Source organism: Tauraco erythrolophus, chromosome 12 (assembly GCF_009769465.1).
Source record: "Tauraco erythrolophus isolate bTauEry1 chromosome 12, bTauEry1.pri, whole genome shotgun sequence".
NCBI classification, from domain to species: Eukaryota; Metazoa; Chordata; class Aves; order Musophagiformes; family Musophagidae; genus Tauraco; species Tauraco erythrolophus.
This window is the reverse complement of record NC_141476.1, coordinates 13694331-13707698: the sequence shown is the minus strand read 5'-3', so window position 1 is coordinate 13707698 and position 13368 is coordinate 13694331. Positions and strand designations below refer to the sequence as shown.

The window sequence follows — 13368 nt, the reverse complement described above, 5'->3', positions numbered from 1 at the left end:
AACGGTGGAAGCAGCATTGCTTTCTTCCACTGGTTATGCAGCTGCCTAAGAGGAAACCGACTGAATTCTAAACTTTCTCACTAACTCTGGAGAAGTAGGGCTCTTGGGATGTGCTTTTCACTGCTTGGGACTTTCAGGTGCGTTCAATGTTTGCATCTGAAAATTTAAGTGAAATTTGAAGTGCAGATTTCCGGTCGGTGGCTTTGCTGCCGGGGCTGAACTGGCTGAAGTAGTTGGTGATGACACCTGTGCTGAGCCTCTTTTCAGCTCCTCTGTAGTTAGCATGAGGTGGGAAGCTGGGGCAGTTACATACCAGCTGCTAAGAGAGAAACCTGGGCTCTGAGTGTTTTAGTCAGCCTGCTGCATTTGTGAATGCCCAGTGGGCTTTGTGATGTTCATCTCCAGAAGCCTTTGCCGCAGACTAGTGTGTCTGGCTTGGCAGAGTTTGTCTAGAAAAGGTGGTGGGCACAGGATTATTAGTTTCATTTACTTTTATTTTTTTGTTGTTGTTTAATTGTTCCTACTATACTAGCATAATTCCCAGGAGTTAGAGCTGAAGGAGTGGTGGTGTTCTCTGCCTGCCTGATTGGCAAGAGGATGAGAGCGTTGTGGTTGAGTCAACTCTTCTCACAAGCAGCTTGGGGAACAGAGCCTCTGCTAGCAGTCCCTGCAAAATGGAAAAGGAGAAGCAGCAGACTGTAAAATCTGCAGATTTGGGAAAGTTCGCAGCCCCCTTGTAGAGCGCTGGGGAAAGGAAGGCTTTCAGCGCATGTGTAGGCACTTCTCTCTGGACCCTTGATAAGGTCCCTATTCTTTTCTCCCTGGGCAGGAGAGATCTGAGCTGCAAGGACTTCTATGTGGTCACCTTCCCCACAGCAGCTGGACAGAGGATGTTTTCTCCCCTTTCCTCCTCTTCTTGGCTCACAGCAGCAGCTGGGATGTGGAGCAGAGGGAGGCCATCGGTTACCCCTCACAACTCCTGACCATGCTGCAGCTCACAGCTCAGCCAGGCATCAGTGCAGGGAAATTCGTGGGATGCTTCACATCTAAATGAGGCTGGCAGAGGGCTCTGAGCTAACGTTAGCCGTACATTTATTAATTTAAACACTAGTCTGTAATAGCTGTGTTAAACTCGCATGGTAAATTTGGAAGGGCTAATGAAGCCATGGAAATACTCCAGAATGACCCAGCCCTAGCTGTCTCCAAGTACCGTCATGCTGCTGCTCTAAGCTCTGAGCCTGCCTGTCTGCTAAATCCTGCTGTTTCTGTAATCGTGGCTGTGCCGTGCCAAGCAGCTCCGACTCGTGCCGTTAGCTCCATCCCTCTGCTGAGGGGGCTCTGCTTTTAGCACAGCTGAGCTTTCCAGATTTGGGACCAGCAGCCTTCCAACCATGCGATGCAGAGACCCCTCCTGATCTGTTTGCCCTCTCTCAGCTGTGCAGTCTCTTTTTGGACCGACATGGATCATTTTTGAAGCTGTATGCAAGTATCATATAGCGCTTTACCCAGAGAACAATGTGGGATGGATTGACAGGAGCAGAAGACCTCAGGCTGGGAGTCTGTGGCACTATCTTGTTCTAATCCATCAGCTAAAGGTGCTTGTAAAGAAGTGACTTGTTATGTGACATAGTGAAAGGCTGGATATGTTAGGTGGGAGAAAGGGAGCAAGAGATCCCTTTTTGAAAGTCTTTGTAAGCTGTGCAAACTGCTGTGTCTTCATTTGTCTGGTGAGCTCCAGAGATGGGCTGTGAGCACCGTATTGTCAGCTTTTGGCATCGAGTCTTGAAGATTTAAAGTGGTTCCTGAAGGTGTCTTATCTCCAGGAATATCTTTGTTCTCATTTCGGAGGAGGTTTCTGCCCTTCCTGGATCGAGGGAAAGCAAGTACATCTTTCATTCTCCGTTCTGAGCTATTTAAGAGAGAGACCTTTCAGGTGCCTGTCTCAGTTTTTCGCTGCAGGGCCTGGCATTGCTTTTTGCCCTGTGCTGCGTTGAGGGGCTGTTCAGCACCAACAGGTCACAAAAAAACTCTTCCAGGGCTAAACAAACCTGGAAAATTGGCACAGTGTGGTGGCCTGAACATCACCATAGATTTCAGCTGGCTTCAGTCTGGGCTACCTGAGACATTCAGGCCATCACCTCCTTTCCCTTCCCATGCTGCCCTGGGCAGTTTTGCTGCAGGCAGCAATTGCAATATCCCATAAAAACAAAGGCATGTTTCAGGCAGCAGGCTCTGAACCACAGGAGTCCTGAGAGACCCCGAATCGAGCTTCCTGGCCCTGAGCCGCTGGGATGTAAGGATTAGAGTATTGATGCAATGTGCCCCTACCTAGCTTGGCTGCTGTGCTCAGCAGTGTCCTACTGATGAGAGGTTTACCACGAGGTTACACCTCACTGGAGTAATTCTGGGTGACAATGATGTTGGTGGTCATTGTGTTCGGATCTGACAAGAAAAGATGAGTGTAGAAATCTGGGTCTGGGGCTTGTGCGCTGCTGGCTCAGTGTTCCTGGCAGAGGAGACTTCCAGGAGGAACCCCGGATGAAGAGAGTTAATGCAACTCCCTGGCAAAAGCTTTTCCCAATGGGTCTTGCTATAGGTAGCATAGCATTGCACAGAGGGTCTAGCCCTGTTTTTCTCCCTGCATGAGCAGAAATAGCTCTGAAAGCATGGAAAAGGCATTTACATGTCTCCAGTCCTTGGCTTTGTCTTTCTGCAAGGGTATTTGTAGCTGATGTAATGGATCTCTCCAGAAGAGTGTCTAAATATGCGCTCTGTTTCCAGCCTCTGTGGAGCTATTGAGAGTAATGTGGAGCCATGGTGAGTGTGTGGGATTGCATTTGGAATAAAGGAGGAGTAAGTGCTTGACAGGTCTACGCGATGTGTGTGCTGTGTGCATGCTGAACACAGCAATTAGACAAGGGCTGCTTTGCCTGTCACAGGGAGGGGATGAAGCAGGCTTGAGTCCTGCTTTGTTCTTCTAGGAAGCCGCCTATTAATATGTGTCCTCCTGAGAAAACTTCCCTGAATGATGAGAGGGATGTAAGGACAAATCTACACACGCACGCGAGAAAGAGGGGTTTCATAACAGAGATGTCTTATTGTCAACCTCCTTTGATTGCTCTGAAATCTTTCCTTATAGATCCCACCACAGCCCCGGCGTGCTGCCCCTGTCACCCCCCCACCTCCAGAGAAACGCAAGAACGCACAGATTGCCGCTCCCATTAAAAGTAAGGACAAACTGCTTTCCAGATCTTGGGCATGAAATGGACACTGGGCAATACAAGTCACGATGCTTGGACGCTTTTGCTTTGTGCTTAGAAGGCCATCATTATATATATCCTAAATTCCTATGAATTTTTATATCCTTTTTTCCTCTCTCTCCCCCTCCCCGCCTCCCTAAATTCCCATAGGTTTTAATGCTAGCTGGTGGCCAGTGCTCCCTCATGTCCTCTCATATGGGAGGACCTGGGCAGCCTGACAGCTGCGGGTGGATGCCAGCTACAGCATCCTCCTGGTTCTCCAGTGCTGGTAGCCCTGTGAAATGTGCTTTCCAAGGAGCAAACTCTGCCTGCTCACATGGCTAGTCTGGCCAGCACACAACCTTGGTGATTTCAGATGCCTGTGGGTGTTTTTCTCCCACAGACACCATGACCATCCCCCAGCAAGGCAGTGTTTTCCCTGGCAGTGCAGAGTGCAGTATTTCACCAGGGGGAGCTCCCTGGTAGCGGTTTTAGGACAAGGCCAGTCTGCTTTTGGTTTCCAGTCTCCTGGGCACTTTCTTTGTACAGTGCTTGGATGAGAGTTCCATAAAATTGGTGGCTGGTGTCTGTAAGGAGCGGAAATAATACCAGGGGCACAGCCGTGTATGTGCTGCCCACAGGCAGGGGAGCTGCTGGTCATGAGCACTTCAGAGCAGAGCAGAACCATGGGGCCAAGGCAGGACCTTCTCCATCTTCAGTGCGAATGGGCTGGCAGAGGCAGTGGTTGTCCTGCCGAGTTGCTGTTGGCTTGCCCCAGTGCTCTCCTGTGCTGCAACAGTCATGTCGTTAGTGACACAGCCCTTTTCAAGCCCCTTGTGTCCTCTGGTGAGGAGCAGGGCAGAGCTGTTGACTTGCAGGTAGTTAATTGAAAGTTGAGGCTGTCACCAGCTTATTGTAATGGTATTGAGCCATTTTTCACTGTGGTAGTGGGAATTCGCAAAGGTCAGTTTCTTTCAACTTGTTATCTTGATTTGATGAAACATGATGGGAGCTATGACTTGTGAATGCTCTTTGAAGAGGAGGAGGGAAAACCAGGGATGCTGAGCCCCTGTGAGTGGATGGGTCCTGTTCTTCTGCCTAGCTTGTGCTCGCCTTGGGGTGGAGTGGTGGATGGAGTAGTAGAGGGCTCCCAGGACCAACGAGGCAGGAAGGGTTGGGGTTGCCTGCCGAGGTGCAGCAAAAGCATTCCACGTGCCTGTCCCATTGGTCTTCCTTGGTGTGAGGGAAACTGTTCTCCCCGAGAGCTGGGCTCCCAATGAGGTGCCCTGCGCCTCTTCCAGCACTAACATCAGCTGCTTTCATGAGGCACTGGGTGAAGGTAGCCCAGTGTTTGCCCAAGTGACTGTTTTCACAGCCAGGGAAGGGCTTGGATATGTTTCTGCCCTGTAGAAACAAATGGATAAGGTTACAAAAATATGTGTTAGAACAGATTAAAGGAAAGAAAAATCTTGACATCTCTTTGCTTGTAGTGGATTTTTTTCCTTGGAAGGTGGGACAGCTGCCACTGTTAGAGCTAGTCAAAACTAGAGGCAGGGGGAGAAATACCGTAGAGCAGATAACGTGAAGGCTTGTGAAAGCGGTATATGCTAGCAGGGCTCGTGATCAAATGTTGGAGGGTGCTGAAAGGGAGAGACTAGAGGTGTTGTCAGCCAAATGTTTCCTTCACCGTCGGTGCTAACTGTGGTGTGCAGTCAGTGAGGTTTGTCCAAGAGGGAGGCGTGGGTTGGCGTGTGAAGCCTTTGGTGTCTTGTGGTTCTCAGGCACCATCATTCAAAAGTGAGAGCTTAGATCCTGAATGCAGAAAAAGGCCCTCGCTAAGCCAGGGGGAGAAGACTTTTCTGTCCCTTAGTCCTGTCTCTCCCTCCCTCTCTTCCCCTTCGTAAAACACTAAGCCCTTTGAAGGGTATTCATCTCAATAGAGTAGTTTTCCCCTTTCTAAAGAGGTGATTGTGCGGGAATGCTCCAGAGAGAACTGGTACAATTTTGCTTTGAGATAAGTGAGGCAGGAAGAGGAGTTAAACTGCTCTGGTCGCATGCACAATGAGCCTTTTAATGGACTGTGCTGTAGCAATTTATATTTTTTTTTTCTTTTTTCCTTTGATGCTGTTGCTAAGGCATTTTTAATTGTTCCCTTTCAGACGCTGTTGAAATTATCCCTGGGTCAGCTTCTAGTGCCTCCTCTATAAGCACGACATCCCTGGATACCTTGTACACCACTTCTTCTGCGTCAGAGACTGCTCTTCCGACAGCCACCTCCAGTCCTGCCAACACCCCACCCCCTGTCCCAAGCCGGAGTGTCCATACTACGATAACACGCAATTTGGACACCGGCTCCGTGACTCACTCCCGCTACGGGACTTCCCCAAAGGATGGGGCCAGCAAATCTCCCCAGACCAAGAGGGCTGCCCCAGCACCGCCAGCTGAAGGGGGGACCCAGAGGTCCCACACTGTGGATGGGGAGAAGACTTCTCAGGTGAAGAAAGCTGCCCCGGCTGCCCCTGCAAGCCTGGATGCCTTCAGCTCCCTCTGCCTGGAGGATAAGAAGGCGGCTGCAGTGGAGCCGGTGCCAGCAGAACCCAGTGGTCTGACAGCATCCGTGCCCAAGACAATAGGTGCCGAACTGATTGAGCTGGTGCGCAGGAACACCCACCTCAGCTATGAGCTGTCCCGTGTGGCCATCGGCGTGGTCATCGGCCACATCCAGACCTCCATTCCAGCAACTAGCAGCATCATGGAGCAGATTCTCATCTCCGTGGTGGAAAGTAAGGTAACGTGTGTGGGGCTGGGCTGGAGGGCTGCTGCAGACCACCTCCTAGCATCAGGCAGAAGGTGTTAGGAGCTCAATGAGCTCTCCTAACTTTTGGGAGGAGGAGTGCAGTGAGATCCTAAAGGAAAGGGGAGAGGTGCTAGATGGGGGTAAATGTCTAGCCAAGGGGACCAACGGTTTAAATCCGGTTTGAGTACTGGTAGCAGGGAAGTGGAAAATAGATGAGATTTTTTCCCCAAATAAGCTGCAGATGTATGGCCTAACCTTGAGTTTGGAGCTAGGAGGGAGCAGTAAAACCAGCTGAGAGGGCTCTTGGTGCTGGGAAGCACTGGTGGGCTGTGGTGACAGAGTGGGTATCTTAGATGAGATTGAGGTTTGGGGAGAGGGTGGCAGGATGGATGGCAGTGAATTGAACCACACGAGCACATCAGGTGGGAGGTGACAACCTTACAGGTCTCAGGGACAGCACTGATGGCAAAGCAGTGGTGGGAATGGATTCAGAGGGACTTGAGCCACACTGAGAAAGCTCTGACGTGAGTTGTTGACCATGGCTGTGAAGGCTTATGGAGAACTATTGGGGCAACATGAAATTAGAGAAAGAAACGAATAGTGACTTTTTAACACGGTATTTTCTATAGTGAATGTGACAAATAGAAGCTGAGGAAAACAGAGCCTTCACAGTAAGTGCTTCTGTATAGAAACCTTTTATAAATAATACATTGTATAAACTTGTTTTCTTCTATAGTGCTGCATATACTCTGCATAGGCTCAGCATGCTTATGCATGCTATAAATCTGCACTGATTCTTGTGACTTTTGATGATGGAGCACTCAAAGCTTCTATATGTCTGGCCTGGTCTTTCATCCGAGCAATGAAAACTAGTTTTCCGTAGATGCAAACCTCTCTTATTATTCCATAACATGCACCTTAGCCCTGCTCTCTTTTAAAGACCATGGGAGAGTACTTTTTCAGCCACTGGAAGAAGAGCATTATCTTGAGCTTATTCTAAATAAACCTTATGCCAAAGCGATCGTATATTTCTCTTTCCTCTGCTGCAGGCACGCAAGGAGGGCAATAAAGGACGCTTCTTGCAGCCTTCATCAAAATGGTGAAGTGCACCTGGGCAGCCCTCCACTTTAGTTGGAGGGATAATAAATTTCAGCTCCCACTTGCTAAATACAGCCCCGAGGAGCACATTTCATATAAACATCTAAGATTGGAGTTCCATTGCTAAAGGCAAGATTATAATGAACTGTTCCGAGGCATTTGAATATGGAAAACTAATGGCATTCAAATTTTAGATCAAATCATAATCTGGTTAACTGCCTGCACTGAATAGAGGGTCCTATAAGCAATCATCAAGTCTCAGTTTGTGGCCGTAACCCAACGGTTAATTGCTTCCTACTCAATAACAGTACCCTGTCAATGTGCGATCTAGATTCAGAAAAAAAATTTAGCCGTTTCAAGCAAACATTCTGGCTCTGACTCACACACTAAGAAGTTCAGTTTTCTGTTATTTGGACCTTGGACAAGATTCAAACATTATTTTTATCTTTAATACCTGTTCTCAGGGTACAATAAGCTTAATTCCACAAAAATCATTTAGTGCCAGCTTTCTGCAGAGGGGATTTGAAAACCTCAGTTTCATGGTCCTTGCTGCAGACCAGCCTAAAAAAGACAGGAAGAAATTCTGATGCTGCTGCAGGGGCGAGTATGGATCTACCCATAACTGATACGGTATCTGTCATCTAGGACATCTGCGGGACTTAAAAATGCCTGGTACTGTATAGAGACACAGAAAGTGGTCCTGTCCCATCTCGTAATACCTCGTTTTAACTATCTCGAGTGGTACTGCTTTCAGGAAGAAAGCCTGGAAGGCTTGCACAGTGCTTGGGTGCAGACATTGGGGTTGTGGTGTGCTTTTTCCTGAATGTCCCATGCAGGAGATGTAGCTCTCTGCTGATATATGGGTGTCTGGTCCCAGATGAGTTTGTTCACCTGGTGTGGGAGACCAGCTGTAACAGTTAAAACGGCAGTCACGTGTAGTTGTGGGGTGGCTGTACTGCCGTGGCTTCACTAGTGTAGTTTAATGGTACAAATTATTATCGTTGACTTTGTGTTGTTTGTTATACCAAATCGTTCCACTATCTCAGGGGTTTCCATGAAGAATTGTTGCTGATTCATCAATTGTAGGTCAAGGGCTTTTTTTTTTTCCCTTTAATTTTTGACTTCTGAAATCCCTCTGTACTCCAGTCCATGCAAATATGTGGTTGATTGTTCTTTTGCATATTTTTCAAGGTTTTTCTTCCACCCCCTAAAACACAGCGAGAGATCAGCTTTGATTTGAAGATTTGATCTGCTTGTACTAGATATCATATCTGCTTCCACCTTTTGTATCACATTCTTTAATTAGTTATATCCTTTCTATTCCTGTTCCAGTCTTAATTTGAAGTCAGATCACTGGTTTACAAAATCAATTCCAGAATCCATTACCTCGCCCCTATCCTCAGTGCTTTCTGAAAGTTGAATTACAGTGGCATTTCCCTTGTGTTTACCTTGCTGCTCCTCCACTGTCGAGTCTGCCCAGGCACGTTTTCAAGAGAACAAAAGACCCTTCTGCTGGGACAGCGTCATGCTCCTGCTTTTAGAGAGGTAACATAAGGCTACGCTGGGGGAACAACAAAGACAAAGAGTGCTGAGGTGCTCATGCCTTAGGAAGGATGCTTCAGAGGTACCATACTACTTGGGGACTCCTGATCTGCAGGAGCAAACATGCTAAATTGGTTTCCCTATGTCAGGATTTGGCCTGGCCTTGGAAATGGCCCCTCTTCTTGTCCTTGAGCTGGTTCCTGATGAGTGGCATGGTGACTGGGCAAGAAGCATGAAGGGAACGAAAGCTCTTTTGAAAAGCATTGCTGCAGTGACTGTTTAAACTGGAGCTGGCTTTCAGGGGAACTCGTTTGAAATTTGGACATAACTAAAGATAATATAGATGCTGTCTGGTTTTCAAGCATCTAGAGAATTACTTGGCTTAATATGTATTGGTGATATGCTATTGCCTTCAGTCCTGCTGAATTATCTTCTGTCTGAGAGGGAGGGGTAGTACTGTAGCCATCTTGTCTAGGAAGGTCGATTTGAGAATTTATTAAACTAGCAAATCGTCTAATACACAAGTTAGCTACCCTTTCAGAGGGGGCGCTTAGAAATCACTTATCTACTTTTTATTAAATTAGCATTGCTGTGATCTACTTATGACTCAGACCCATCTCTAATTGCCTTAAATTTAAGCTTGAAAACTGCTGACAAAGGTCTATAATCCAGTTTGACCTTATAGATCAGCCCAGGCTGCTGGCTGGGGTTGAGTAGTTCTTGGATGTGTCAGAAATGGAGGAACAAGTTAGGAAGCTGCTGTGGGAGGTCATGTGTTTTTGGAGGGGGGGGAGGGGGTTTCCTGTAGTGCTGGGCTGTGACCTCCTCCCAGCTGCCCATCACCAGTGCCTGGTGGCTACCTGTTATCCCCAACAAGCCCTAACAAACCTCATGGCTAATGTGGCCGAGCTCCCTCTCCTTCCCCTGAACCCACATGGGTTGCCTGTCATGTGCAGTTCCCAGTCATTCGATGATTCAGCTTTGCTTAAAAGAGAATTGCTTTTGACAAGACACAAATGCTGCTCTGGGGCTCAGCTTTTCCCTGCGGGACCTTTGTCCCTCTGCTCTCCTGGGACAATGGGAAGGTCAGCAGGGTGAGTGCTTTCAAGGCTGACTCCTTTGGCTGGGCTGTTATCATGCCTACGCAGGGCTCCTCCTTAGTGAAATACTGTAAGAAACGTGAACATGGAGAGGGGGAGGAATGCATTAGTGCTTAGGCAAGTCTTCGACTCGCTAATTGCTAGAGGACCTTTATGAAGGTCTGTGCCAGAGCCTTCACACGCAGCCGTCTCAGTTCAGCCGTAGATGGGCCACGCTCATCCAGAGAGAGCCACTGCCAAGTACGTCTGTGGAGCAAACGTGCGTTGGGCTGCAGATGGCCGGGACACCTGAAAAGCGAAGGCTGCAGAGACCTGCCTGAAGCACAGCTGGCATGGTGGTTGAAAGCCAAGGACTGCGCTCTCCCCGTGACACCCCGCGGGTCTGTGCACGGCAGGCATTGCCTCCCTGCAGAGCCAGCCTGCCCTGTGACGGGGCTGTCCGGGAGAGCTTGACTCAGCTGGAGTCAGGCGTCACTCTTGCACCGTGTTTCTTCTGGTTTAGCAGCTACCAAGGAGCCTGGCAGTCTGTGCCTCGGGAGCGTGTTAGCCACGTGGTTTTTATAGATGGTGCTGTAGTGGGAATGGTTTGCTGCCCAGAGGAGGGGGGAATGCCCAGAGCAGTCCCTCTGAAATATGTGTAAAAAGAAAAGCTGCTATATGGCTTACTCATGGCAAATCTGGGCTCATCTGAAGGGAAACTGCTGGTAGATGTGCATACCTACAGCACTAGTGATCTACCATGCTTGCTGACATGGTCGTAGGGAGGGAGGTGTGGGAAGGGGATGAGAAAGAAATGGGAGGAAGAGCTTGGCAGGACAGTGGCTGGGTTTGCATGGCAGACGTGACCATCTCCGAGCAGTGCTGGTGTGATGAGGTTCCCAAAATATTTTTGGGCTGCTCAGGAGGAACAGAATCCCAGCAGCAGTTTATTCTGCTGGGCTGGAGGGAGGGAACTATTTGAAGCAGCAAGATAATGCCAAGTGGCGTTGTTAGAAATACCAAAACATCCTCCTGCTTATGGACTCTCCCGCAGATTCCTGGAAACGACCATATGATGAGGCTGCAGACTGAAGTAGCTGCCAAGATGTTTAATAAGCAGAGACCTGACCTTGGTGGTGGGAGGGCTGAGAATGGTGCTGAGAGTGCATTGAGACGGTGCGCAGTGTGGTTACGCTGGTTGGATTGAAGAGCTTGTTAATGGATTGATCTCATCCAAGTCCATTAGGAGCCTGATGCTCAGTGGAGTCGTAAGGGCTGCAGATGAAGGACTGGAGGAAGCAGATTAGTGATAAGAGGCTAAATAGAGTGATCATTAAAACGAGTACTCGTTCAAATGCTCATCTGAAAAAATGACTTAACTAGATGATCTTTAAGATCCCTTCCAACCCAAACTATTCTGTGTCCCAGCAGCGGACTGAGGTAGGATCAGCCCTGCACTGCACTGGTGAGGAGGATGCAAGTGAGGTACGTAAATGGAGAACCCTCTCTCAAGCAGCTGGGACACGTGAGGACAGGCAGGTGATGCGGCAGTGTTGTAGGTCCTCCTAGAGAGGAGGAGATGACGAGACCAAGCGAGTCTCTTCACTAATGTGATAAATCACCATTCAGTGGGACATTTTCCTGGGCTTGTGCTCAGCTCCTGAAAGCTGCCATCCTCTCAGAGCTGGTTACCTGGTTTTCTGCTTGACCATCCACAGTTTCCCAAAATTTTAAGAGCGTGCAGGTGCTTGTCTTAAACCAGCACGCTCCTTCCTTCATTACCTGACTAAGTTTATGTAATGAGCAGCTACAACAAGAATATTTTTCTATTACATAATTGAAGAAGCCCTAAGTAGTTCACACCCCGAATACCCCAGAGCAAATTACTAGCAATTCAGTCTCTCATAGCGCAGACAAGACGTTACTGTTAAACTGGCAGTGGTTTTCCCAGGAAGGGCTGGAGGGTTGAAGACGTGCGGGGAGGGCATTGGTCCTGCTCTCGGCAGCTTCGGGTGCTCGTGGTGCGGGTGCGCGGCAGTGTGTGTGGCCACTGATGTGAAACGTGGGCTCATGTCTCCATACACAACCATTCCGCTCCGCTTGTAACGTGAAGATCTGCTTACAGGCCCATTGCCCTGGCCACACAGCTGGCCTGGTGGAAGTCCAGGACTCTTAGGTTTCCAGGAGGAGAAGACTCTGTGCAGTAGCAGGGTGTTCTGGCTGGTAGTGGTAAAGGCCTTTTCACACTGAATGATCGTGGCTTGTCACTGAGCGCTGCAAGACAGCTTCGTCCAAAAATTGTTAAGGGCTTGGTCTCAGTGAGTGGGTTTTCCCTGTTGTTTGAATTTCTCAGCTTTGTTCTCTTTCACCTTGCTGATCTCCTGCTGCTTGTTGTTGCTGCTGCCACACACTTGTGTATCTAATTTAAGTTCTTCTGGAAATTAGTCCTTATGTCTCTTCATGGTGCCTGGGCTCATCACCTGTAATCAGCCTGGTTCCATGTGCTGGTTCCCCGTTTCTTGCCCTGATCTCAGGAAACCAGGTACTTCATATCATATACTGAGGTCCTAGCGGATTATCCTAAATCACAGACCACAGCAGCTGTTGGGGCAGGTTAACTGCTGCCTGACTACTTCCCTCTCTTTTTCAAAGGAGAATAAACATGTAGGAAAGACAACTGAAGAGTGAAGCCTTCGTAGCAAGGGTTATGTACGTTGGTGGAAGTGGGCATGCAGTTGACAGCAATTTGAGAAAAGGAGCATGTGCAGAACGATTTGCTGAGTTAGCCTGCGTCGTAGCTACAAGCTTCAGAGCTGCTGTGAATGGTGGTTGAGCTCTGCTGTTTGGAAGAAAGCTGAACCAACGCAGCCCAAGACAAATTGGTTCCTGTCCTTGCTGGAGAAGATGGCAGACCTAGTACTGAGCAGCTGGCATGTAGAGTACCATGTCATTGTTTGCTCCTGAGTCAAGGACGCAAGGAAGAGCTGTTACTTTCAGGCTAGAGAAAAGGGGCAATGAAGGGAACTTCTCCTTCCTGGAGGCAGTTGTGCAGCATGGTGGTTTGGTGTCCAGGACACATCTGCTTTACTGGGAGTGAGCTTGGAGCTGTGCTCAGCTGCTGCCTGGCAGTGGTACTGGCCTGTGCCAGGCTGATTTGGCTTTCCACATTTTCAGGATGATTTTCAGAGTCTACAGCATGTCCTCTGAACGGCTTCTGAACACCTGCCTGATGCCCGCACCTAGAAGGAAACCAGTGTTCTATTTGTTTCATGGGTGGGTAATAGAGTACCTGCAGGTTCAGTGAGGTTGGGTTGCCCCACACTCTTGGCATGCGCTTGACTGCTTTTGTGAAAGATGGAGCGTTGTTTGGCTGCTCTCTGGGAAGGGAGAATGAGGGTTTAGCTGGCACTGAGCGTAGTACTTTGGCCAAGCAGTTTGGGTTTTTGTTTAAGTGCTACGAAATGTGCAGTGGGCTGTGGTCATCTGAATTGGCTTCTTGCTTTAAGTTCCTCTCTTATAGGAAATGGATGTTCCCCTTACCACACCATTTGCCCTCCCCGGGGCAGGCAGGCAGCCCGTGGTGTTCTGCAAACACCCTCTGGTTTGCTGCGAA

The 13368-nt window shown here is 48.8% G+C and overlaps 1 protein-coding gene across 1 annotated transcript in view; it reads left to right on the top strand.

Annotated features, from left to right (window-relative positions):
- The window catches only part of NCKIPSD (NCK interacting protein with SH3 domain), a 49594-nt gene that overhangs the window by 21613 nt on the left and 14613 nt on the right, over positions 1 to 13368 (top strand). Inside the window, 2 exon segments of the mRNA XM_086618970.1 lie at positions 3140 to 3227; positions 5399 to 6027. Of these exon segments, the coding sequence (XP_086475096.1) occupies positions 3140 to 3227; positions 5399 to 6027 (717 nt within the window).